General features: G+C 45.5%; 1 protein-coding gene across 1 annotated transcript in view; it reads left to right on the top strand.

Moving 5' to 3' along the window:
* The window catches only part of Hydin (HYDIN, axonemal central pair apparatus protein), a 332133-nt gene that overhangs the window by 302030 nt on the left and 2831 nt on the right, over positions 1-27272 (top strand). Inside the window, exons 71-85 of the mRNA XM_005345678.3 lie at positions 627-765; positions 2428-2593; positions 5069-5216; positions 6109-6316; positions 6755-6976; positions 8933-9102; positions 9956-10154; positions 11356-11514; positions 13187-13464; positions 15127-15346; positions 16489-16701; positions 18056-18219; positions 19052-19202; positions 20981-21211; positions 25121-25345. Coding sequence (XP_005345735.1) covers positions 627-765; positions 2428-2593; positions 5069-5216; positions 6109-6316; positions 6755-6976; positions 8933-9102; positions 9956-10154; positions 11356-11514; positions 13187-13464; positions 15127-15346; positions 16489-16701; positions 18056-18219; positions 19052-19202; positions 20981-21211; positions 25121-25345 — 2893 coding nt within the window. The remainder of the gene's footprint in view (positions 1-626; positions 766-2427; positions 2594-5068; positions 5217-6108; positions 6317-6754; positions 6977-8932; positions 9103-9955; positions 10155-11355; positions 11515-13186; positions 13465-15126; positions 15347-16488; positions 16702-18055; positions 18220-19051; positions 19203-20980; positions 21212-25120; positions 25346-27272) is intronic.

Genomic DNA, 27272 nt, shown 5'->3' with positions numbered 1-27272 from the left:
TGCACATGGAGACTAGTGATCAGCCTTGTGTGTGTGTATTGGTTATGAACCTAGCCTTTAATGGCTGAGCCATCCTGTAAGAGATGGCTTAGCAGTTAAGAGCTCTGCCTGCTCTTCCTGAGTTCAATTTCCAGCAACCACATGGTAGCTCACAGTCCTCTGTAATGAGATCTGGTGCCCCCTTGAGGAAGAGACCTGGTCAGTTGTCCTCATCAACTTAAACAATGAAACCCAGTATACAAACAAATTCAACAGAACCACCATATACAGGCTGTCCATGCATGCTTCAGCATTTCTAGAACATATATACATATACATGTGTTTGAAATGATATATATATATATATATATTTGTATATATGTATAAAAGTGTATTCCCTCACCCCCCCCACCTTGACCACAGAGCATCCCTTGACACATATGGCATTATCATTTGAAAGTCAAGGACTCCCATTATCCTTTAGATCCTAGGGGGAGGTGGCATTTTTATTTCTACAGTAATAAAGTTCTCAGATCATTTCTGGTTTCTAGGAGGAGACTGTGACAATTCTGGGTTCTACCTACACTTTCTTGAATTTTTCTAATGCCTCCCCTCACTTTCTGTTGTCGATTTTCCCCCTTGGCCAGGACCTTTACCATCCTGAACCCGACCAATAGCACCTACTCTTTCTGCTGGACCTCTGAAGAAGCAGAAAGCCTGCAGCACCCTCCAGCCTTTGTGTGCCTTACAGAAAAGGGTATCATTCATCCTGAAAAGAAAGCAGAGGTGTGTGTGGCTGGGAACCCCGAAATTCTAGCCATCTCTGCATAGCAAGTGTGTGAAGAGAGAATAGCATTGATAAGAATCATTGATCAACAAGTATTTACTGAGTGGCTATCAAGTGCAACCCCAGTAAGAAGATAGATCTGCGCTCTCTTGGATGGCTGTGGAGAAAGCCCCAGTATCTGCCAGGATTTTATGAGAATATTAAAGGAGCAAAGGGGAACCAGACATAAATATCTGGAGATTCCTGGGATTGTGGTATGAGGACGTTAAGAACTATCTATATCTAAAAGATTGGCAGCAGCAAAGGGACATGTCTTTACTTTCCCAGTGAAAAAGGCAAAAAGTAAGAACAGAGTCCCAACTTGTGACTTGATCCTAAATGTCTTCACAATAATATAGGGCAGAGGGTCAGATTTATGTGTGAACTTGACAGTCAAAGCATACATGTAGACCCCATGGCCAGTAAATTCTACAGAGGATCTTATATGTAGCAATAAGTCCATGAAATGGAAATTATGAATTCAAATACCTTCTGGTAGTTGGCAAGATGGTTCAGCAAGTAGGAGTGATTGCTGCCAAACTTGAGAGCCACATGATGGATAGAGAAAGCCAACTCCCACAAGCCATCCTCTGACCTTCAACATCGGTGCACGCAGGCACACACACACACACACACACACATGTGCACATACACAGATACATAAGTAAGAATAAATTAAAATGCTGGTGTTGGTGCTGGAGATGCAACAGTTAAGAGTGCTTTCTGCTTTTGCAAAGGACCCAAGTTCAGTTCCCAGCACCTATAGCAGGCCTATAACTCCAGCTCCAAAGGAATCTGTCATTTCTGGCCTCTGGAGACCTGTAATCATATGCACATACCTACACACAGACACATGCCTACACATAATTAAAAAATAAAATCTTTTAAAAAAAATATTTAATTCTTCCATAAGATCGTGTCATTGGCATGGACCTTGCCAAATGCTATTCTTCTTCTACTCGGTCCTGATTGATAAAGTACAAATTCATGTTAGCCCCCGGGGGAAGTACCTACAGTAACTTTTAAGAACAGACTTTTCTTACAGATCTTTCTGTTTCTTTCTAGAAATCTGCTCCATTTTCTCTCTACCAGTCGGTTTCTTCCCATCTTTATTTGTTATGTTTTTGCTCCTTTGTGTCTTCACTTAACAGACAGATTGTGGCATGCCATGACCCAGCTCACCCTCATGGTATCCATCCCCATCAGTGCCACTGCCTTCCAGCCCAGTCACTCATTATCTTCTGAATTTCAGAGGCAGGCAGGCAGGCAGAGGAGAGAGAGATCTTGTTGCCCTGGTGATGATTTTGAATTGGGCTATATGCCAGATTGTTGACAGACATGTGGGTTGTCTTTCTTTGGTATTGGTGCCAGTTCGGTCCACTGTGCTACAACCATGCCATCCAAAGAATGGCACAGAGTACAACAGTATCATCAGCACAGTCTGTGGATGGGATAGATGACTGTTCTCAACAGGTGGGGCAAACTGGTTGCCATTGCTCGTATAGCCATACCTACTTTAGATGTTAATAACAACCTGGGAAAATGTCACCTCACACTAGTAGGTCTCTAGAAGGATAAGGAAGAAGTGCCTCTCACTGTCCTTTTTAAAATTGTCTTCTTAGATTGTGTTCCAGTTCCTGCCTGCTCACCTGGACATCACAGAAGCATTCTGGACTTTCTGTATCCCGGAACACAATATCTCAGTCCCCTTCCTGCTGGTGGGCAAAACCACAGACCCCCTCATCTCTCTTGACCAGTCACATCTCAACTTCAGCTCTCTCCTCATTGGTAAGGTGGTCCAGCCAGTTTTTCATTTTTGAGCTGGCATGACCTTAGGTCATCAAGGATTCCGGGAGCATGCCTCTCGGAGCCTTCCAGAAGAGATATGTCAGAAAGCCTCTGACACTTGTCAGAGAGCCATATGGTAGTTTTCTCTCGATCTCAACTCCATCAGCTGTCTTTGGCAGCCATACCCTAACACCCTGAGAATACCTGGGAGGTTTGTCATAGAGTCAAGGAGTCTCCTGGGCAGGTTCCTGTAGGACCTGCACGGACTCTTCATCGTCAGAACCCTGGGTCTTGTACATGTCTCTCCACCTCCAGGCTGTGGGCTGTGTTTGGTTGGTGCTTGGTCTGTTCTACAGTGTTGAGATTCCTCTAACTTCTTTTCATATATTCATTGGGAATTGTCATTGATGGGCTGGTGGGGACTGTGGCTTCAGTGGTGGCGTTCTTGGCAAACACGCTTAAAGCCCTGGTTCACTCTCCAATACAGAGGTAGGGAGATACCAGATTGGCCCAAATATTCCTCCATGGGATGGGAATACCCTAAAATAAATCACAAAGTCCTCAGGTTTACATTCTAATCATGGGAAGGAGACTAACAAAACCAAGTAAAATACATAGTGAGGCAGAGATTGATACATGTTATAAGAAAGATTTCAGGAGGATAGAAAGAATTGGAATGTGGTAGATGCTAAGAAGGTAACATTCAAGCAGAGACCTGGGATGTAAAGGAAGCTACCATCAGATGCCTTAGAACTTTATGCATCTCTCATATGGATATGAGTGGGTATGTAAAATACGGCTATGGCCAAAGAATTTTTAAGTGATCAATTAATGTTTATTTTGACAACATTATTCATGATAGTAAGTCAGACAATATAAAGAGTATAACCCAGGAATTCAATGATGTTGATTTCAGTATAATCATTATGTCCATAATGAAGAACCATACAATCGTGTTAATGTACCAAAAAGTCCTTGCTAAAATTCATCAGAAGTTCCTCCCTATCCCCACTCTCAAAAACCCTCCAGTAATAAAACTGGGGTTATAGAAAAACATAAAGAATATTAAGCTATAGCAAGAGACCAGCCAACAGTGACCTGTAGTAAATAAGGCTACTGAAGCTGTTGGAATTAAAATGAGTTTGGCAAGAGTACTTATCATCACTTCTATAACTGAACATTTTCTTAGATATTGTAACAATCATGAAAGTCAAAAAATAAGTATAGGGCATTGACTTTAAGGGAGAAAGAAAAATGATCTAAGTTGCTGTGGAGAATCACTTTGTACACAGAAAGTTTCAAGAGTCAGGAGAGAGAGAATTAGAATCAAGATAATTTGGTAAGCTGGGAGAGACCAATGTGCAAAAATCAACAGTTTCATCCCTTTTTGCTGTAAATACCTAGAAGCAAAAACAAAAATAAAAACTCTATTTATTGCTAACTAAATGTACAATATCCAAAGATAAATCCAGTTCTCGAGACCTCTGTGTTAAGAGTTAAGTCACATTAAAATGTTTCTAAATAAGAGCTAAACATTCAGTTAGTTCTTCCAAAATTAAATGCAAATTTAATCAAATTTCAATTAGAATCCCAGCTAGGAGTGCACAGGATTTACAGTTAGAGTTTCATGTCAGATAGACTTGATGTTAGTATAGATAATATACTAACAAGTAATATTTGTTCACATTTATGCTAATAAAAGTTATTTGTGAAATCTGATAGCCTCATTCTCCTCAGGATTGAGGAAGGGACTTGAAAAAGATGATCCTAAAATTTTGTGGAGAAATGTTTTAATATTAGCCAAAGAAAAAACAGAATAATGAGTCAGAATCCTGCATAGGAAAGCCCAGGGTCATTTAAGGTCAAATTCAGAAGAACTCAACATAGAGATTCTTTTTTTTTTTCAATTGAGAAAAGGAAAAAAAACAAGTTTCCACCTCCTCCCAGCCTCCCATTTCCCTCCCCCTCCTCCCACCCTTCCCCCCTCCTCCCACCCTTCTCCCCCTCCCCCCACTCCTCTCCCCCTCCCTCTCCAGTCCAATGGGCAGTCAGGGTTCCGCTAGCACGGGGTTTTGATCCAACATAGAGATTCTTTATGGAGATGCGGGCCCTCAAAGAGAATGAGGGGGCACTCCCATTACAGACCCAAGAAGACATTACAACTCCTGACTGAAGCAGCAAGGGAAGAGAAAGGTATTAGCAGAGTCCCAGCATAGCTGCAGCCAGGTCAGAGAATCCACCCTCTAGAAGGAACAGTCAGTTAGGGAAGAGAGATTCCAAAGGGAGATGTGGAATCCCTGCAGGAGCAAGGTCACTGGAAAAGCAGAAGGAAGGAAGTGAGGCAGTTCGAGGCTGCGGAGGTCAGGGATGCCAAGATTGCTCTGTGAAGCCTTCCTCTTATGTGTGGGGTGTTACCAACTACAATCTCCTTGACTAGGCAGAGGCCTTTGTTGAGGGCTGGTGTTTCCTCCCCAGGCAGAGAAGCCCGAGAGACGGTGAAGATTATCAACAAGGAGGAGCATGGGTTCAATTTTGCATTCCAGGATAACTCCCGTTTCTCCGAAGGATTCAACAACAGCCTGACCGTGTGTCCCATGGAAGGCTGGATCCCACCGCTGTCCAGGTGAGTGAAAAAATGAAGTCCTCGGGATGCATGGCAGGGTCCCAGGCCTGTCATCTATAAAAATCTCTTCTGGGCCATCAAGATGACTCAGTAGTAAAGACACTTGCCACCAAACCTGATGACCTGAGTTCAATCCCCAGAACCCACATGGTGGAAGGAGAGAACTGACTCCCACATGTTGTCCTCTGACCTACACACACACACACACATACTGTTGATGTATATACATGCATGCACACACAACAAAAACTAAAGAAATAAAAGTAAAACCTCTCCCAACTCTAATATATATACATATATATGTGTATATATATACACATATATGTGTATATATATACATATATATGTATATATATATACACATATATATATATAATTTTATCTCTATCCTGTCTGACTCCTTCGTGTTTTTCTTTCTTGATTAATTATGGGACATTGAGAATTCTAACTTATTTTAATGTGTGTATGGGTGCTTTGCCTACATGTTTGTGCACCGTATGTGTAAAATGCTAAGGAGGTCGGACAAGGGCATCAGATTCCTTAGGACTGGAGGTAGAGGCAATTGTGAGCTGCCATATGGGTGCTGGGAATTGAACCCTGATCCTCCGGAATAGCAAGCAGCCAGTGCTCTTAACTGCTGAGCCCTCGTTCTAAATCTCCATCTCAGTATTTTTTCCTCATGTCCATAGCATTTTCCTCGTTGTCTTGTGTGTATGAATCCACAAAACAGTACCTGGCTTTGCCTGGAAAATCTTTAAAATTCACTTAACTTGGAGCGGTGTTTTTAGTGTCCTTTGCTCAGAGTGTATCCACTAATCCAGTGGACGCTTGTTTTATGAGGTTTTCACAGGTTGGACTAGTCAGTTAATCTGCTGTCTTGTCTCCCTGTCAGTTTCCCAATTGATATTTTCTTCACACCAAAGCAAGAAGGAGATGTGAACTTTAATCTGATCTGTAATGTAAAGAAGAAAGCCCACCCTCTGACACTCAATGTTAAGGCCGAGGGCTACACTATGAATGCAGAGGTCAAGTGCAGGGACCGGACGGGCTCCACCTTCCTCCTGATGTCCAACCAGGTCAACACCATCAACTTCTACGAGGTAAGGAGTAACAAAGCCCTTACTGTCTCTCTGCCTTGACCTAGGGAACATGGCACAGGGAGTATGAGCTGAATCTTCCTGTCTCAAATACTAGAGAGACCAGACAAATAAATCCATTTCCAGAATTATGTAGTTATGATGTGAATGTTTTTATTATTTTTTAGAGGATGAATATAATAGGGAGGGACATGAACACTTGCATTAAGCAAACAGGAAAGGCCAAGAAAGATCTAAGAATTAAATTACCAACTTATACTCCAGATATAGGAGGACCCCTATAACACTTGGTGGGTCTTTCTGGAATATCCAGTGCCATTCAGCTAATAGCACCCAGCTTATCAATATCCCTCTCTATCCTTATCTCCCAAAGAGCATTTCTCCCTAGACAAGGGAGTGATGCTTTCTTCACCACTGCTCTGTCCTCCCTCTATCTCTTAGGTAGAGTTAAATGAATGTGTTCAGTGTGAATTCAACTTCATCAACACTGGCAAGTTCAACTTCAGCTACCAGGCAGAGCTCTCTGGGCCCAAAGCCCTGTTGCAGTACTTGGACTTCACGCCTACCGACAGCAGCGTGGATGTGGGGCAGTCAGAACCTGCCAACCTGTCTTTCCAACCATATCAGAAGTGTGTCTTGAAGGGCCTGGAGCTCAAAATCAAGGTGAGACCATTTAATGGTTTCCAAACGCAGAAAGAATCTATGGTGTGTTGGCCCAGCCAGCTAGTTCCGGCAATTCCTACCCAGTGGTTGTTTCAGAGACAAACTCTGGAACAGACGCCTCAGCAGTGTCAACAGGAAAGCAAATGGCCATCCACACACCATGACACTATTTCGACATTAAAATAAGTGGTAGAGCTGGATAGGCAGAGACGTTAAATACACAATACTCTCCAAGATAAGGTATTAAATGAAATTTCAAGAACAGTGATGTCAGATAAGGGCATCAGACAACAGGGACAGCACTGGCAAAACCAACTTTCTCAAAACTCTGGAAATTGACCGTCCAAGAAGCATTTATACCAGAATGTCTGCAATCCATAAAAGCCGTGAGGTGTACAGTATTTCGGTTTGCCCTATTCCCACCTTCCGCCATCCCCCAGTCTCTGCAGCAGTCTCAGAAGTTGAGAGCTCTGCAGTGAACACGCAGACAGGTAACCTCTTAGCCCCTGGAGCAGGAAGAGTGGTCTGCACTGCCTCAAAAGCTCCACTGCAAAGGAGCTGTCGTTATTATGCCAATCTAGATGTGCATGTGTGTACACGTGCCCTTTACCCATGAGCCATCTCACCAGTCCCCAGTCTAGAAGTCCAATGGGAATCTTTATTCATAGGACTTATTTCCGTCTCAACTGAATCAAAGTTTGGCCATTTTACACCTGTTTTTCCTTGTAGGACATTTGTCTGGAATAACCAGTAACCGTTGTTGAATAGCTGCAGCCCCCTAAAGTGACAGTTGCACTTGGGGACAAACAAAGGGACAAGTTAGCGGAATGTATGTTTTCAGGGAGCTTTGAAAACCTTTGGCATATTCCCTGGCATCAAGACAGCCATGCATCATATGGACATGTGCATATCTTAGGGCTGAGATACTGTTGAGGAAGCCATCAGTTCTTACCTCATTCCAGGCTGAGACCAAGAACTATCTGGAAAGAAGGCTCAGTAGTTAAGAGAACCTGGGTTTGATTCCTGGCACCCCTATGGCAGCTGGAAACTGTCTATAACCCCTGCCCCAGGGCCTGTATGCATGTGGTACACATACGTATATGCAAGTAAAAACACCCATACACCATAGATAGATAGATGGATAGATAGAGATAGATAGATAGATAGATAGATAGATAGATAGATAGATAGATAGATAGATAGATAGATAGATACATACATACATACATACATGATAGATAGATACATACATACATGATAGATAGATAGATAGATAGATACATACATACATACATACATACATACATACATACATACGTAGGGAGAGAGAGAGAGAGAGATAATAAAGACTTTGCCCATTTAATCAAGACAGGATACCCCCTTTATCTGTTATCATTATCATCATCATTAGTGTCAGTATTAATATTATGAGACAGGGTTTCTTTGTGTAACCTTGGCTGTCCTGGAACTAACTTTGTAGACCAGGCTAGCCTCAAACTCACAGAAATCACTCTGCCTCCCAAGTGCTGGGATTAAAGGCATGCACCATCACCGCCCAGCTTCCCTTTTATCTTTTATTTACAACCCAATGACAGAACTATATCCAGTTGCTACCCTAAAACACAAGGGAAGGTGAGAAATTGGGCCTTTCGCCTGGGCCCGCTGGCAACCACAGTCCCACCCTGTATGATAACTAGCCACTTCTGCCACTCACTCTGTCTTCAGGCTGAACCACTGCTGAGAGCCAGTGTGGATTCTGGTTAGAGTTGCTAATTGTAATTGTAATTGCTAATTATAAACAAATAAAGCCAGTTCTACAGAAACAGACTCTCTGGAGATGACATCCCAAGACCTAGAATTCGTAAAGTACCAACCACTTTCTTTCTTACCCTGTGGCTGCAATTGCCCTGTCTTCCTGCCTCTAAGTACAGTCCTCTGGTCCATCCCTCCTTGCAGATCAGCCATGGCCCAACATTTGTGTGCGGCATCTTAGGCTGTGCTGTGAGCCCAGCTGTCCATTTCTCCTTCACCAGCCACAACTTTGGGACTTGTTTCATCTACCAAGCTGGGATGCCCCCATACAAGCAAACCCTCGTTGTCACCAACAAAGAAGAAACATCTATGAGGTAAGCAGTCTTCACAGAGAGAACAACTTGAGTCTACATAAAGACGCCATGCAGGGGAAGCCCTGTCTTTACTTTCACCTCTGCTCCTGTAACGAAGCTCTCTGACCAGAAGCAGCTTAGGAGAGGAAAGGGTTTATTTCACCTAGCACGTCCAGGTCACAGTCCATCACTGAGGGAATTCAGAGAGGAACTCGGGACAGGAATCGAAGCCAGAACTGCTTGCTCTTGGTAGAGCATTGCTTCTAACCAGGGAACTCACAACCAAGGAAGTACAGCAGAAACCATGGAGAAATGCCGTTTCGCGGCTTACCCTCAGACTCACGTTTAGCCCATTCTCTTATAAAGTCCAGGACCACCTGCCGGGGGATGGTGCCACCCACAATGGGCTGGGCCCTTCTGCATCAGTTAACAGTTCAGATAATGCCCCGTAGACACACCTACAGACCAACCTGCTAAAGAAACTTACTCAACTGAGAATCTTTTTCCAGGTGATTATAGACAGTGTTGAGGTGACAGTTAATGCTAACTAGTTCATTTGACCAAGACAGAAATGGTGGGAAAGGTTCAGCACAGGCAGCATGAATCCTGGGTCCCGGTCTCCACCATTAATATAAATGCTTGACCATCCATGAGCTGCCTGCTGAACATCTTCTTCTTGACTTGTGTCAAATTCCTGAAGGAGCATGAGCTGGTCATTGCTGCCATTCCTTCCAGCTCCTTGGTGACTCCCCTGACTCTAGGACAGCAGGACAGAAAATCTGTCACCTTTCAGCCCAGAAAGCACAGGGGACCCATCAGTCCCTCCAGGTCTGCCTTCTTGGTGCTTATACCCCTTCCTCTGGGTCTTCCCCAGCTTAGATTGTTTATACACCAACACCCCACACGTCGAGGTGAACTTCAATGTGGACGTGATAAAGCCAGGGAAGACACTGGAGATCCCAATTACCTTCTACCCTCGGGAAGCTATCAGCTACCGAGAGCTCATCCCCTTTGAAATCAATGGGCTCTCTCAACAGACAGTGGAGATCAAAGGCAAAGGCACAGAAATGAAGGTAAGAGACCATGGGTGGGACGTCAGAACCCTCTTCCTTCCTCTTCCCAGACTCTTGCCACCCCACATCCCCTCTTCCCGGCTCCCGGGAATGCTCCACCCAATATCATCTGGCTCCACCCACATGGTGTCCCTGACCATAGAAGGTGGCAAGGAGTTTTGAAACCAGGCTCAATCCCAGCTCTTACTCAGACAGACCTAGATTCACTGTACTGGCGACCTCTGTCAACTGCAAGCACCAAAGAAATGTTCTGCATCTTCTTGGAGAAGTGTCACAGGCTACGTCCGACTGGAGGGCGTGTCTTATGCAGACATAGGGGTCATCTATGAGCTATTCCTCCTGCTGACCCTCACTAGTGAATGTTCTCAGCCAGTTGTGGGTCCCAGGATTACATTCAGGAATGCCTCCTGCCCAGGTGACCCAGATCTGTAGGAAACGGTCCTGTCCTGATAGTCACCCCTGTGTTACTGCATCTGGTAACTATGTCTGGTACGTCTGGTAGAAGTTTTATATTGTAACAGAAAGCTTAAGAAGCCTGAAAAAATTCAAGATTCTTAAGAATGCATAGGATATTTCAACAAATGAGAAATGGGAGGGGTGTGTGGCCACCTCCCCTCAAGCCACAGGAGCAATAGGACATTACCACCTGGTGTGTCTTGTCAACACAAAGCACGACTCTTGCTCCAAAGAGAATTAGAAATAATTCCTTGTGAGCCAAAAATGACTGACCAAACATTGGTAGCAAGATCTGGGTTAGCGTGAATGACATGGTCCACTATCCAAGAGGCTGTGTGAGTTTTTATAGTCAGAACAAAAAGAAGTCACAGGTGTGTGTGTGTGCAAGAGAGAAAGAGAGGGAGACAGAGACAGAGAGAAAGAAAGACGGTGAGAGAGTGTATGTGAGTATGTGTGTGAGTGTGTGAGAGAGTGTGTGTATGTGTGTGTGTGTGTATGTGTCACACATGCACATTGACGGAGATTAGTTGTGCAGAAAAGGGACATCTCTTCTACAGGTTACAGAGGTTCCAATGCTCCTGTCTTCAGGGCTGGTGCGAGCTAGTAATGAAATCAAGGCTCACTGACCTGAAGTTGTGAGGCCATGAAAAGAGGGAGCTGCCCTGGCTTCCAGGGGACACAAGTGTCATGTTCATTTTCCGCATTGACTAACAAAATCTACTCCCTGCTCTTTCTGGTCACCCAGATCTTAGTTCTAGATCCAGCCAACAGGATCGTGAAGTTAGGAGCTGTTCTGCCAGGTCAGGTTGTGAAGAAAACTGTTTCCATCATAAACAACAGCCTTGCCCAGCTCACCTTTAACCAGTCCGTCCTGTTCTCTATTCCAGAACTCCAGGAAGCCAAGGTCAGTGTAAGGAAATGGGGGGGGGGGTCCATGGGTGTTGCAGGATACAGAAAAATTGGCTGTGAGAGGCCAGCCAGAGCCAGAACATAGAGAGTACCTCATCCCAGGACTCCGTGTTGCCCACCATCCCATGCAAAGAGGGAAAACTCCTTGTTCCCTTTCTTCATATATCCAAACTAAATTCTCCTCTGCCAGTGAACTTCACCCCCAGATGGCTATATCAAATTGTCCCTTAGTGGGTAACCAGAGTTTTGTTAAAGTGACTTGTCTTGAGTGTTTACCTCAGGCTAGCTCCCAAAGTCATGGCGTTGGGGAAATCCCCAGGACGGTTTTCTCCCATGTCCCTCACCTCACTCCCTGCAGCCTCCTGCAGCCTCCTGCAGCCTTGGTGCATTCCTGCCAGCCACTCCATGCTCTGGACAGAGAATGTAAGGAGTTGGTTTCCTTATGGCAGATTTGGGGTTGCTTCCTACCAGGACTAAGGGGAAAAAGGAAGTCACGTAGGAATTTATACTGTAGCTCCTGAACTTTAAAATACAGTCACCCAGGGAACTTTAGAAAATGCAAGTTTCAGATCATCTCCCAAACACTGAATCAGCTGGTCTGGGCAAGTCCTGGGGTCTAAGTTTTATTAGTCCCAGTATGTCCTCTTTATTATCTATGTTTTTAGTTAGCATACAAAATAATAGTTTCATCATGACTTTTTGTTTGTTTACTTTGGTTTGGTTTGGTTTGGTTTTGGTTTTTGGTTTTTTGAGACAGGGTTTCTCTGTATAGTCCTGGCTGTCCTGGAACTCGCTCTGTAGATCAGGCTGGACTTGAACTCAGAGTGCTGAATTCAGGAGGCTGCCTCTGCTTCCTGAGTTCTGGGATTAAGAGCATGTGCCACCACACCTGGCTCATTATGACATTTTACACACATGTGTGTGATTGTACCTTGTTCTTACCATCCCCAACTCTCCTCCCCTACCCCTATTGCCTTCCTCTCAGAGTGTCTCTTCTGCTTTCTTGTCATATGTGTGTGTTTATAGATATTAAATATAGATTCGGCATATGATAAAAAGTATGCAATGTTTTGCAATTCCTTTTTCCCCATGATCTTGTCTTGTTCCTGCTCCCCTCTCCTATATACTGCGTTCCCCTTTGTCCATCGTTCTCCTGCTTCATGCATGGCATACACACACACACATATACATATATCTATACACACGCACACACACACACACACATATATAGTTAAATCAGACTGCATATGAGAGGAAACATGTAATCTTGTATTTTTGAGTCTGGCTTGTTTCACTTAACCTGATGCTCTCCCATCAGGGAACATTTGAGAAAGGCTGGATTGATGTTTCTTATTTCACGTTTCCTGCTACTGTTTCCTCTACCATGGAGGAAGGAAGAATGAAATGCCCAAGAGGAGCTGAAAAACCGGACAGTACAGGAAATTAACATTTGTTGGATCCCTGTCATAAGCCACACATTTTACAGACATGATCTTGCCCTTCATTGAAGGGCAAGTGAAGGGGAGGCTTTGAGTAACGTTATCAGAGATGACCCAGCTGGTAACAGATGAGATTTGATCCCTGGGCCGAGAGCCCCAGCAGGAGGCACTGAGGCCTGAGGAGCCTCCCTCCCTTCAGCTTCTGAGTCACATTGTCTCACTGTCTAGGTCATCACCCTGGAGCCCTTCCACAATATCACCCTGAAGCCCAAAGAAGTCTGCAAGCTGGAAATTACCTTTGCCCCCAAGAAGCGCGTCCCTCCTTTCTCCGAGGAAGTGTTCATGGAATGTATGGGACTTCTGCGTCCCCTCTTTCTCCTTAGTGGCTGCTGTCAGGCCCTGGAGATTTCCCTGGACCAGGAGCATCTTCCCTTTGGTCCTGTCGTGTATCAGACGCAATCTACACGGCGCATCCTCATGATGAACACAGGCGATGTGGGTGCAAGGTAGGATGGGGATGGTGTCTCCCACCTGAGACGGTAGCAGACATCTGCATCTCTGAATTCTGTCCTTGCCTCAAATGAAGCATCACAGTAACAGCTACTCCCATGGTGACATGGTAGAAACATTGGTGCCATCCTGGTATATGCCTGTCACACAACTCACCCAGCTCAATCTCAACAACTCTAGGCTGCTTATACTATCGTATAATCTCTGTGATTGAGATACCGAGGCAGGAGGATTTAAAATGCATAGTGATACCCTGTCTTTAAAAAAGAAAGAGAGAGGGAGGGAGAAAGAGAGGAAAGAAAGAAAGAGAGAGAGAGGGAGGGAGGGAGGGAGGGAGGGAGGAAGGAAGGAAGGAAGGAAGGAAGGAAGGAAGGAAGGAAGGAAGGAAGGAAGGAAGGAAGGAAAGAAAAGAAGCCAGGCATGGTGGAACACTTTTGTTTAATTCTAGCACTTGAGGACTGGGAAGTGGAGGCAGGAGGATCAGTAGTTCAAGGCAGCTATTCTGGCTATATATGTCCAAGACGAGGTTAACCTAGACTATATCAAACCTTGTTTAAAGGAGGAGAGGATGCTGGAGATGAAGCTCAGTGGCAGAGCAATTGCATAGCACGTACAAGGCCCTGAGTTCAATTCCCAGCATCACAAAGGAAAAGGAGAAATAAGAGGCAGGGAGAAGGGGGTGGAGAAAGCAGAAGAGGGTAGGAGGAGGGGAGAATTATGGGACAAAACGTGTTCTCTAGGCATCATTCCTATCAGATAGAATTAGAAAAAACACCAGTAGAACAATTCACAATCTGCTTTAGTATAAATAAAGTGTAAAAAAAGATTAACTTTCTCCCAAATCACGTATGTATCAGTAAGCATGGGTGTAAGGCTGGGAAGGCTTACCTGGAATCAACGCAGTCTCCAGGGCAGGTGCTTTACAGCCTTATTTCACAGATGAAATGAGGCTTAGGGATTCCACAGCCAGGAAATGAAAAGACAGGACCAGAACCCAGGCTCTCTCCTCTTGGTGCTCATGCATTGGCATGGCTGTCGGGTACCCACTACACACCCCAGGGGTCCTCACCATATAGACTCAGTGCTATGCCACCAAGAGGATGCTATATGGTAGCCCTGATTTGGAAGGACTGTTCTGCACCTTTCATCCCCTGCCTTCTGCCCATACCAAATGCCTGATCACAGGAATGGCCCCATAGGCTCATCAAGATCCCAGTGCCACCAAGAACAGACATAACTCTCACATGAAGGCCTTGTCACCACCCTTCTGGATCTAAACAGGTAGTGCATGGGACGGTCAAGGCCATGGCCTTAAGAAACGGTAGTCCTAGTCTAGCCACCTGCTAGCTATGCAACCTTGAGAACACATGAACATATTCATGCATACATTCCCTATCTGTCATTCATGGACAGTGAGTGCAGCCAACTTCTCACCCCAGTTCAACTCTAAGAGGGAGCAGAGTCCCCTTACCCGAGAGTAATCTTGGCCCATGTTCCCTAACCACCTCTGCTCTGACAGGGCTTCCTCCTCCTAGATCCCAGGGAGTAGTCAGGGTGGGGACCAAGCTGTCAAAAGTCCTGCCTGGTGATGTCTTTTATTTGCATACCCTCAGAATATTAACATACTATCTCTCTCGTCTTCTTCTGTCTCTGAAAAGGTTTAAATGGGATGTGAAGAAACTGAAGCCTCACTTCTCCATCAGCCCTGAAGAAGGTTACATCACCTCGGGCATGGAGGTTGCTTTAGAAGTAACCTACCATCCCACTGAGATAGGAAAGGAAAGTCTCTATAAAAACATTCCCTGCTTCATCCAGGGAGGAAATCCTCTGTCCCTCACCCTGTCTGGAATCTGCGTGGGACCACCTGCAATCAAAGAGGCAAGTAGGCATTGGCCAGGGATGGGCCAAAGGCAGGAGTAAGCCCAATGAAGGAATTCAGTCCTCAACAACTGTACAGAACATTCAGTACAGTTTCTCCCTGCCGCAGGGACTTTGCACATACCATATCCACTGATTGAATAATCTTTCTTCCCTCTTTGTTAACTTATTTCATGTCTTTCTTCAACTTGTGGTACAAGCATTACACCCTCAAGGCAGCCTCAAGGAGACCATCTAGATAAAAATCTGTTAGGAGAACTGTGATCAGGGAGCAGAGCATAGCTCAGTCAGTGAAGTGCTTGCCACACAAGCCTTCTGTTCCTTCGTCTGGAGCAGGAGGACTTGGAGTCTTGAGCAGAGGAATGACATTATTTGATTTATGCTGATATATGATATATATATATGATGTTGACAGACGTCAGAGGAACAAAGACTAACGAGAAGCACTTCCCAGAGATGAGGGGAGACATGACGGTGGCTTGGATGGTACAATAGGCACAGGGGATAGTAGAAGGTGGATATTTTACAGCTCATAAATTCAGCTAGGCTAGCCAGTCAGGGAGCTTCAGGGGTCCAGCTGTCTCCGTCCCCTCGGTGCTGGAGCTGCAGACAGACCCTGCCGCACTGGCTCTTACATGGATGCTAGAAACTGAACTCAGGGCCTCATATCTGCACTGAAATGATTTGACTGGCAGCATGTGTGCAGCCACTACACCATGCAATTGTGTACGGCTGTAAAGAAAAGTGAAGCCATGACTTTTGCAGGAAAATGTGTGCAACTCAAAATCATATGTTTAATGAAGTTAGCCAGACTGAGCAAGACAAGTAGTATATGTTTTCGCTCATATTTGAAACCAGATTCAAAATTACATGTTTGTATCTATGTATGGGGACACATGGGGCTGGAAAGAAGGAACCCAAAACTATTTGTGGGATGACTGAGGTGAAAGGAGATTGTCCACTGGGATTCACTGTGGGAAACACTGTTAAAAGCTCTCTTCCCCAGCACATGTGTTTGTGTGTGTGCGCGCACGCGCACGTGCACACACACACACACACACACGCACACACACACATGGCTCTGGCCCCTGGAAGATGTTCAGAGGAGAGGACACAGAAGGTCATTGTCCTGCTTCCCCCAGGTGGTGAATTTCAACTGCCAGGTGCGCTCCAGGCACACGCAGACCATCCTGCTCTCAAACCGTACCAACCAGACCTGGAGTCTGCACCCCATCTTTGAGGGCGAGCACTGGGAGGGGCCCGAGTTCATCACTCTGGAGGCCCATCAGCAAAACAAGCCCTATGAGATCACCTACAAGCCCCGCACCATGAATCTGGAGAACCGCAAGCACCAGGTAAACCGAGGCCTCCCGCCTGCTTTCTGGTACAGAGGGAGCAAGGAGCTGTGTAGACAGGGGCCAGACGACAGTTTTAGAGCTCAGAGTTGGAAGAATACTCAAGTGAGGCGTGAGTACCCCGATCCTGGAACAATGGGGAGCCGTGGCAGTTGTCAGCGGCGCCCCCATTGCCTCTGTTTCTCTTAGAATTCGGCAGCTCAGTCCTAAAATGAAGCCCTAGAACAAGCATCAAGAAATTCATATTTAGTTTAGCGCATCAGAAACATCATGGTATCTGTAACAAAAATCAGAAGAGGCCCAGGGATGTGCCTGCCACCAAGCCTTGCAAAAGAGCAACTCCCAAGACCAGCATTTTGGAAGCAGAGAAGTGACTCTTACAAGTTGTCCTCTGAGTTCCACACATGTGATGCCATATGTGTGTGTACACATACACATGAATGAATGAATGAATGAATGAATGATATGAAAATGTAATCTGAGGGCCAGAGAGAGAGATGGCTCAACAGCTAAAAGCACTTGCTATTCTTACAGAGGACCTGAGCTCACTTCCCAATACCTATGTTGGGTGGCTTGCAACCACCTGTAATTCCAGTTTCAGGGGACTCCAATGCCCTCTCTGCCTCTGTAGGCCCTATACTCACATGCACATACCCACACAGAGACGCATAACTAAAAATAATAAAAATAAATTTTTTAAATGCTATTTTAAAAATTAGGCAGGGTAGTAGTGACATGTGCCTTTAATCCCAGCACTTGGGAGGCAGAGGCAGGTGGATCTCCCACTTTGAGACCAGCCTGGTCTATGTAGTGAGTTCCAGGACAGCCAGGGTGACGTAGAGAAAAGGAAAGCAGCTGGTCTCTGTGCTTAGAAACAAACTATATTTTCTTCAGTCTTCACTATCTATCCAATATGACGAGTTGCTGCTTCTGCAAGAAACCCTGTTTTGGTTTTGGTTTTGGTTTTGGTTTTGGTTTTTTTTGTTTTGTTTTGTTTTGTTTGAGACATGGTCTCTCTGTAGCTTTGGAGCCTGTCCTGGAACTAGCTCTTGTAGAACAGGCTGGCCTCGAATTCACAGAGATCTGCCTGCCTCTGCCTCCCGAGTGCTGGGACTAAAGTGTACCATCACTGCCCGGTGAGAGGCCCTGTCTTAAAGGAATATTGTGGGCAGCAATAAAGGAAGATACGCAGCATCCTTTCTTGGCCTCCAAGTGGCTGCACATGGGTTCACTCTACACACACACACATACACCCCAAAAGTTAAAATTTTAAAGTAAAGTGTTAGACTTATTTTACCCTCCAGGTCAGGCAGGAGCTTCTGGGTCATTCTGACGTATCTCTTCTTCTTTCAAGGGCACTCTCTTTTTCCCCCTCCCGGATGGGACTGGCTGGCTGTATGCCCTGCACGGGACTGCCGAGCTCCCCAAAGCTGTTGCCAATATCTACCGTGAGGTTCCGTGTAAGACTCCCTATGTTGAGCTCCTGCCAATCAGCAACTGGCTGAACAAGCCCCAGAGGTGAGGGAGTGGGGTGAGCAGTCAGGGAAGGGGGACAGATGGCCTCCACCATCCAGCTTGGTCCTTCCCCTGCCCAGAGCTTACAGAGAATGTCAGGCCAGGGCAGTCAGAGACTTAGTCCTCTGTGTAGCCAGGTGTCTCATGGACATGAACCCAGTCATCTTGTTCAGTGCTGATTCTTACAGAGTGTAGGGCACTGCCTCCCACAAAATACATGCCCAATAAACAGTAGTTCTGATGACCCTAACCATCATCGTCTTTGTTATCGTTGAGTGATTTATAGCCTGAGCCTAGCTATAAATCTAGAAAACCCCTCAAACTGTGCTTCCAGCAGAAGGTAGAGAGGGATGAAAGAACCAGCAAAGATCAAGAGCAAGTAGCCTCGTCCTTCTCTTCCACAGAGGAGAAATGGAGGCTGGAAGTACATCTTCCTGACGACCACCTGCCTAGCATCGTAGACTAAAGCTCAGATCTAAGTCTGAACCCCAGTTTTGCCAATAGCCACGCATGTTGTCTGAGCAAGTTATCGTCCTTCTTTGGACCTCTGTTTCCCCTTCTGTAAAGTGGAGGTGTTAATGAAACAAACCTCCTCTGGGCATGACAGCTGGATATCTGAAAACAACACGGAGAAGGAACTGCTGGGTACCTGGCTCAATAAATGGCAGTTGCTGTTGGTGACAGAGTGAAGACTAGAACCACAGTTCCACACAATCTCCGTTAAAGGCAGATGTAGCTTCCCTTAGACACAGCCTCTTTCCTTCCCGCCTTTGGACAGCCTCATGCCAGTGTCTCTCGTCATTTCTCATTGTTTCTCTCTCTTGTCCTGCGCCAGATTCCGGGTCATTGTGGAAATATTGAAACCGGAGAGACCAGACCTAAGTGTCACTCTGAAGGGCCTTGATTACATCGATGTACTATCTGGCTCCAAGAAAGACTACAAGCTGAACTTCTTTTCCCACAAGGAGGGGCTGTACACTGCAAAGGTATCATCACATCAAAGGCACCTCCCAAGCCCCTGGAGGTTTGACCCTGGGACCCTGGGGTGTTAGAGAACAGCAGATGCTATCCTCCAGGCACTGTCCTCAAGCACCGCAGCGTTCACTCCGTGCTAGCTTGCCTAGTCCGTTCATTCGTTTCATAGGTATCCATTGAGTGCATAGGCCACACTCTGTGCAGAGTGCTGGTAGCACAGCAAGGGCCAAAGGCAGGCGCGGCCTCTATTCTTTTTTGTTTTGTTTTGTTTTGTTTTGTTTTGTTTTGTTTTGTTTTGTTTTTCGAGACAGGGTTTCTCTGTGGTTTTGGAGCCTGTCCTGGAACTAGCTCTTGTAGACCAGGCTGGTCTCGAACACACAGAGATCCGCCTCTATTCTTATGAAGCACAGACTAATGGAGGGAAACAGAATTATTCTGCCAATGCATAACTTTCTAATGAGATACGTGCTTTGAAGTAGGAGAGTATATGTGAAATTTGTAGCTCACAGGAGAGGTCAGGATTGAAGGCTTGCGTGTTGTTTGTTTATCGACAGTCTCTGAAGTTATCGTTAATTATGGAATCACCAAGAGAAAGATTTTAAAGTATAAAACTAGTCAAGGGGGGCTGGAGTGATGGTTCAGTGGTTAAGAGCATTGCCTGCTCTTCCAAAGGTCCTAAGTTCAATTCCCAGCAACTACATGGTGGCTCACAACCATCTGTAATGAGGTCTGGTACCCTCTTCTGGCCTACAGGCATACACACAGACAGAATATTGTATACATACATAATTAATTAATAAATAAATAAAAATAAAACTAGACAAGGTCTTTAGAAGGATGTATATAAAAGCCAGGCTGTATAAATAAAATTGCCACCCAATGATGACAAGATTGACATTCTCATGTATTAAGAAGAACAAACACTTGGATAGAGTCTACTTCACAAAAGCAACCGTATGAAAGCCAGGCACAGTGGCACATACCTGCCGTCCTAGCACTCAAGAGTGTGAGGCCTGCCTCTGGAGTTGTGTGCTAACCTGAGCAACAAGAGACTCTGTCTCAACAGAAATGTGTTTTAAGTTGCTATATATGAACGACCACAAGCACACGGGGCCCAGATTCCCATTCTCCCTGGAGAGTTCCGACAGATGAGCAGAGTACTTGGTGCTTTCAGAGTGAGCTCTGAGGTCACCCCATGCAGAATGCCTCTTTGCACATGACCTTGAGCAAAACGCTGAGCTTAGCTACACTTCCATTCCCTCCTCTGTAAAGGGTGAGGCCATCGAGACACATTTTGAGAATCGTGTAGCCTGGCATATGCTAACCCCCAGTGATTGAGACACATTTTGAGAATCGTGTAGCCTGGCATATACTAACCCCCAGTGAGCATTAAATGCTGTCTGTCATTGTCATTCTCACTAACAGCTCTGGCAGCAACAGCAGTAGGCGTGAATGCCACTCCAGTTTGAAGGTCTGAAGATCTCACTTATTCTCTGGGGTTGCCTAACTGTCCTCACTGGTAAAATTTGTCAGTGGACCAAGCTGCTCTAGTGCCTTCTAAAGTGAACCGAGATTCTTAAATCATCTCTCACCTGTAAAAAGCCAGACTACAGTTCCAAAAGAGAAAGGCTGCCTAGCAGGGATCAGACTGACTGGCCGGGCCACCCCAGTATGTGTGTTTCATGTGCCCAGCAAGGCTCCCAGATAGCAGGAGATGCTGAGTGTGCACAGAGAACCCTGTGCTAACATCTCCTCTCCCCGTTTCCTTCTATCCTCCCTGTGAACACAGGTGATCTTCCGGAACGAGGTGACCAATGAGTTCCTGTACTACACTGTGAGTTTCAGGGTCATCCCTTCTGGCATTATAAAAACCATCCAGATGACGAGCTCAGTCCGCCAGAGTGCGTCAGCCTCCATCAAGTTGGAGAATCCCCTGCCCTATTCCGTGACCTTCTCTACAGAGTGCAAGCTGAGTGACATCAACCTACCTTCTCAGTTTGCTGTGCCTGCAAACTCTGAGGTAAGGACCTGACTGCCAGGGGACTCTTGAGGGCTAGGACAGAGGTTTCTATCCATGGGGCCTCTGGGTCTATGTTCTGCAACCCTTGAGTGTGGGCCAGCCCTGATGGAGGGCAAGAAGAATGGCAGGAATAGTCAGCCTTGTGTTCCTTTCTTCTACAGTCAAAGTCTTCATGTGAACTAGGGACACTTAGCTTTGGTATGGACAGGTAAAATGGATTACTTTCTATTTTCTTTGTCTATTGATTGTTTGACTTGTTCTAACTAAAGGGGAAACATCTCTTTTCTAATTATAAAAATATCATAAAGCCAGGTGGTGGTGGCACACACCTTTAATCCCAGCATGTGGGAGGCAGAGGCAGGTGGATCTCTGTGAGTTCAAGGCCACCCTGGTCTACAGAGCAAGTTTCAGGACAGGCTCCAAAGCTACACAGAGAAACCCTGTCTCAAAAAAACAAAAACAAAACAAACAAACAAAAGTATCATAGAGCTAGAAGTGTACCTTAGTTGCAGAATACTTGCCCAACATGCATGGGGTATTCTGGGTTCAATCCCTAGACCATGGATCTTCGTGTGAAAAAGAAAGCAAAGAGTATAAAGTATCAGAATAAAACACACACACACACACACACACACACACACACATATACACATACATACATATACACATGCACTACATACACATTTATATGCACATACATGTACACACACACACACATACATACATATACATGCTTGTACACTTGTTGTTTATACTTGCTTCTGTGCAGAGTATTCTGAAGAGGCATGCAAGAACCTCCAACCATGGTAAAGAGGACATGGTCAGGAATTACGAACCAGGAGGAAGACGGGCTTTCTTTTTTATTCATTTTCTCAGTCCCCACTCTACCTTCCCTGCCTTCTCACCCTTGTCCAGTTGTGCCTGTCCCCTTCACACTACTCCATCTCTTCCCTCATCTCCAGGACTAGGTTAGTTTTCTCCACTCTGCTGCCTGCCATTAGCAGGCAGGATTGTATCTGTCCTTTGTCTCCTGTGTCTTTGCTGTAATCAAGTAATCCCTATTCTCAAAGATTTCTCTCCAAGCCAGACTGTTTCAGAAAGGGGCTTCAGTTCGACAGTTTTTGTTGGTGTTTTGCTTTAAGTTAGGTTTGTTCTAACGTCTTTGAGACAGGGTCTCACTGTGCCACCCAGAATGGCCTCAAACTCAAGATCCTATTTTTGTTGCAGCACCTGACCAGTTCAGGCGCTCTGTTTGAGCCTTCAGCTAGTCTCTACTGCCCCCACTAGGTTAATCTTATTACAACACCTTGTAGTTAAACTGAAACCACTCCTCCAGCTTCTGCTGGAATGTCCCACTAGGCTTTCCATCTCAGTTCAGCAGGGATCTGTGCTGTTTGGCTCTCAGAGCTGATGCTCCCTGCACCATGCAGGAGCTAATATTACACCAGGCTCATCGCTATTGGTACTTTGGCTCCACCTACTCACATTTGAGTTTGAGGTCGCCCCTACACTTGCTTTCATTATAAATGTTAGCTTGGTGTTATTTTGAACCTAGCTGATGGGGGGGGGGGGGAATAGAACAGGTATTTGAAGACAGTCTAAACAATGTTGTACTACTATTATCCTCTTACCCTAAACCTAAGGAACTGGTTTCTATGTATAACGTGAGTCAGAGTTTTGCTCTGCTTTCCAAGTCAATATGAATTGTCTCTGACTAACTAAAATTCTGGTTTTAAACTGAGCATGGTGGCACATGACTGTAATCCCAGCACTCCAGAGGAATGGAAAAGAAGATCAATTGTTCAAGATCATCCTCAGCTATGTATTGAGTTTGAGATCAACTTGAGCTACTTAAAATCCTATCTCCAAAAAACAAAAAAACAAAACAAAAAAACCTACTGCTCTGCAGAAACATGTATAAGATAAACCAATCTCATCCATCCATGGGTCTGTTCTAGCTCTTCTGGAATAAAATCATTTCTGTTCTCATGCAAATACTTCTGTGTTTTATTAACATATACTTTGATAAGTGTTAGTTGACATCAGGTAAAACTGTCAGTTCAACTCCAGCGATAGCTTACACTCTTGTTACTATTCAGAAATCTGTCAGCTATTCTTGACTCTTCTATATAAATTTTGAAGCCACACTGCTCAGAAGAAATAAAGAAAGATAAAGTGAATGCTGGATTTTGAATGGAATTCCATTATCTGTTATCTGCCGATCCATAACAAATTACTCTCAAACCTAGCATCTTGTCCAACGGCAAATGCTTGCTCTCTGCAGTGGCAGCTTGGCTGGGCCATCGTTGCTGGGGGTGGGGAGCTGTGTCTCATGAGGTTCCAGGCAGGCATGCAGGCAGGCAGTCAACCAGGCACCACCTAGTCATCCCCGGCCCCCACACCTGAGACTAGATAATCTGCTTCCAGACCCAGGCACAGGGTTGCTGGAAAGGTTTTTAGCTCCCTATTGGCAGTTGACTGGACCTCAGTCATTATGTGGACCACCCCCCTAGAGCATTTTCCAACATGGCCGACTTCCCTAGAGTAAAGATGTTAAGGACAGAGACTAGCTTTCGCAAGGGAGAAAAGTGTGCACACAACAGAAGCCTGCAGGCTCACGCTTTCTCTGCCTCATCTCAGGAGTGACGTGCTTGCGCTTTACCACACCCTCTCCCTGTCCTGGAATTTAAGTTAGAAAACTACTGGAAGAGCTAGGAATTAAAGCCTAAGCCTGTGCATTCTTGGAAAACTCTGTCCTACTGAACTACAAACTATAAACTGTTTCCCCATACCCCCTAACCCCTGCCATGGGACAGATTCTCACTAAATTACTCAGGCTCACCTGGAACTCACTCTCTAACCCAGACAGGTCTTGATCTTGTGTTCTGCCTGTCTTGGGCTCTCAACTACCTAGAGTTATAAGACCTGCATCACTGGGTTTGACCACTGATGGTTTGTTTGGTTTTTGTTTTTGCTTTATTTTTTCATTACAGGATTTCTCTGTGTAGCTCTGGTTGTCCTGGAACTCTCTATAGACCAGACTGGCCTCAAACTCAGCGATTCCCCTGCCTCTGTCCTACGTTCTGGGATGAAAGGTGTGCACCACCGCTGCCCGGCTAGGAACATCTGTTCTTACGGACTCTTTTCTACACACAAACAGCAAAGTGGCTCAGTGGGTAGAGGTTCTTGCACACAGGCCTGACAACTTGAGTTGGATCCTTGGGTCGCACCAGGTAGCAGGAGAGAACCAACTCCAGAAAGCTGCCCTCTAGCCAAGTGCATATGTGCACACACACAGTAAATTAATTTTTAATAAACAAGTACAAAATTTATGTATTTGTTCAGAGCTCCTTTCTTCCACTTACACAATCAACACCTCTCATTATAATTCTGCCCCATTCTTTTGTGGCTGTATAGTATTCTACTGAGATGGGAAAACCCCAAGTCATCAAGTCAATCCCCTATTGGCAGTGCTTCTGAGTTCTTCTCTCTCTTTGCTGTTATAAACAATGCCTTTGGTTCTTGTTTCATTTTGTGAGAGTGAGGAAAAGAGAATGTTTTTCCTCAAGCAGAGATGGAACCCAGGAAGTTGACTGTGTGCAAAGAAGGGGCTGCCTGACCTTTACCTGCTGCTGGTTTCCAGAAATGTGCTTTCCTCGGCAGGGGCCAACACCTGTTTCTCAGATTCAGAAAGATTTAGGATGGAGAAATACCTGGAATAGAGAAAGCCAGATGGGAGAGAGAATGAGCTAACCTGGGCTGAAGTTCCCAGGCTCAGGGTCAGCTTCAGTGTTTGTCTCTGAAGCATTATTTTTGCCACCGCCTGCTTCAAGGCCTGAGACAGGCCACTTGGTGGGAGAGGATGAATCAAACTTCCAGCATGACAAGAGCCTCTGTCTTCTCTTCCAGGGAACATTCTCGTTTGAATTCCAGCCCCTGAAAGCTGGAGAAACTTTCGGGAGACTGACCCTGCACAACAGTGACTTGGGTTACTACCAGTATGAGCTTGCTCTGAAGGCCTTGCCCGCACCTCCTGAGAAACCTGTCCACTTCCAGACTGTTCTTGGCAGCAGCCAAAGCATTTTAGCGAAGTTTACCAATTATACCCGACAGAAGACAGAGTACTACTGCAGGGTGAGCAGACTGTGGGGTGAGCGGATGGCGGGGTGAGCAGACAACGGGGTGAGCAGACAGCGGGGTGAGCAGACAGCGGGGCAGATGGACAGCGGGGTGAGCAGTGGGCAGGGTGAGTGGATAGTGAGGTGAGCAGACGACGAGGTGAGCAGACAACGGGGTGAGCAGACGGGTGAGCGGACGGCGGGGTGAGCGGACGGCGGGGTGAGCAGTGGGCAGGGTGAGTGGACTGTGGGGTGAGCAGAGAGTGGAATGAGCAGACGGCGGGGCAGATGGACGGCTGGGTGAGCGGACGGCGGGGTGAGCGGACGGCGGGGTGAGCAGACGGCGGGGTGAGCAGACGGCGGGGTGAGAGGACGGCGGAGTGAGTGGACAGCAGAGTAAGTGGACTGCAGGGTGAGTGGACTCAGGTTAATTTATTTAATTTCTCTAACTATATATGGAGATAATAGCCCTGTCTCAGCCTTTTCCTGTTTCTGTAAATTAAAACCACAGACTGGATAACTTATAAAATGAATAAATAATTAAAAGTTTATTCAGCTCACAATTCGGAAGCTGAGTGGTCCAAGATCAAAGGGCTACATCTGGTAAGCCCCCTGGCTGGTGAGTACTCTCTTGAGGAGTCCCAAAGTCATAAGGGGTGAATCTATGGTGGGGGGAGCAACTGGCTTTTATAAATAGATATACTCTCAAGCCATTAGCCTGTCAGTCTGCTATCCGTGGATGGATTCACTCATACAAGAGGGCCGCCCTCATGATCCCACATCTTTAATACCTCACCAAAGAGACTCATTTTCAATGTGAGTTTTAGTGATAACATCCAAATCATAGCAGCCTGCAGCCTGCAACCTCACAGGAGTACCATGAGCACTTACAAGCATGCGCTATATCTGCAAAGCCTCCCCCTTAGGACCTAGTCTATAGCAAGCATTTCATATCCCTTAGTACAGTTAGAATGTAGGGCAGGAAACATAAACAACAGCAAAGAGAAAGGAGTGCCTCTCAGAACAGTCTGGATGTGAGCCGTCTGGTCCGGAATGGTGACTCTGTGACATCAGCCACCCAGACTCTTTCTTTCCCAGTACTGAAGCAACATGGATTACCATGACATTCATACAGGGAAGAGAAGTTACATACAACACTTCTCCCAATGCCCCATGGAACCAGATTTCACAGGACTAAACTGAGCCACAAGGGGAACTAAGAAGAGGGGCTTTTAAAATGGATGATCATGTCCCCAGTGAAAATCAGGAATCCAGGGCTGGAGAGATGGCTCAGAGGTTAAGAGCATTGTCTGCTCTTCCAAAGGTCCTGAGTTCAATTCCCAGCAACCACATGGTGGCTTACAACCATCTGTAACGGGGTCTGGTGCCCTCTTCTGGCCTGTATATTATTATACAATATATAATATTGTATAATAAATAAATATTTTAAAAAAATCAGGAATCCATGGTTATAACAAGAAGCATAGGCCTCTTGACTATCATATCAATCCAAAGAAACCAGGTTATATGTAGTAGTAACCACCCTGAGATCTGGGTGTCGGTGTCTCAAAAAAAAAAAAAGAAAAGCTTTATTTCTTGTTTGTGCTGTCTATCCAGTTAGGGGCCATAGGAGACCCTGTTTATCACAGGCACTTAGAGGAGTCTGCTGACAATCTTATCTCAAAGTACTTCTGGCCATAGCATTCAGGGGCTGAAAAGACCCTGGTGGGACTCACGGACAGTTAAATGTTTAGGATACGAATGGCGCCTTTTAGTTTTATTCAAGCCATAATGCCCCATCTTCCACATGATTGAAAGGAGAGAAAAACTAGGTACGGAGCACTGTCCCAGTTCTCCCTATCAGCATCATCTAGCTGGATGTCTTAAGGCGCATTATTAACATCCCTTAGTAACAAGGTTGGATAGTAATGAGTGATACCTAC

The sequence above is a fragment of the Microtus ochrogaster genome, chromosome 4 (genome assembly GCF_000317375.1).
Source record: "Microtus ochrogaster isolate Prairie Vole_2 chromosome 4, MicOch1.0, whole genome shotgun sequence".
NCBI classification, from domain to species: Eukaryota; Metazoa; Chordata; class Mammalia; order Rodentia; family Cricetidae; genus Microtus; species Microtus ochrogaster.
Note: the sequence above shows the minus strand (reverse complement) of the source record. Positions and strands in the feature narration are given on the sequence as shown.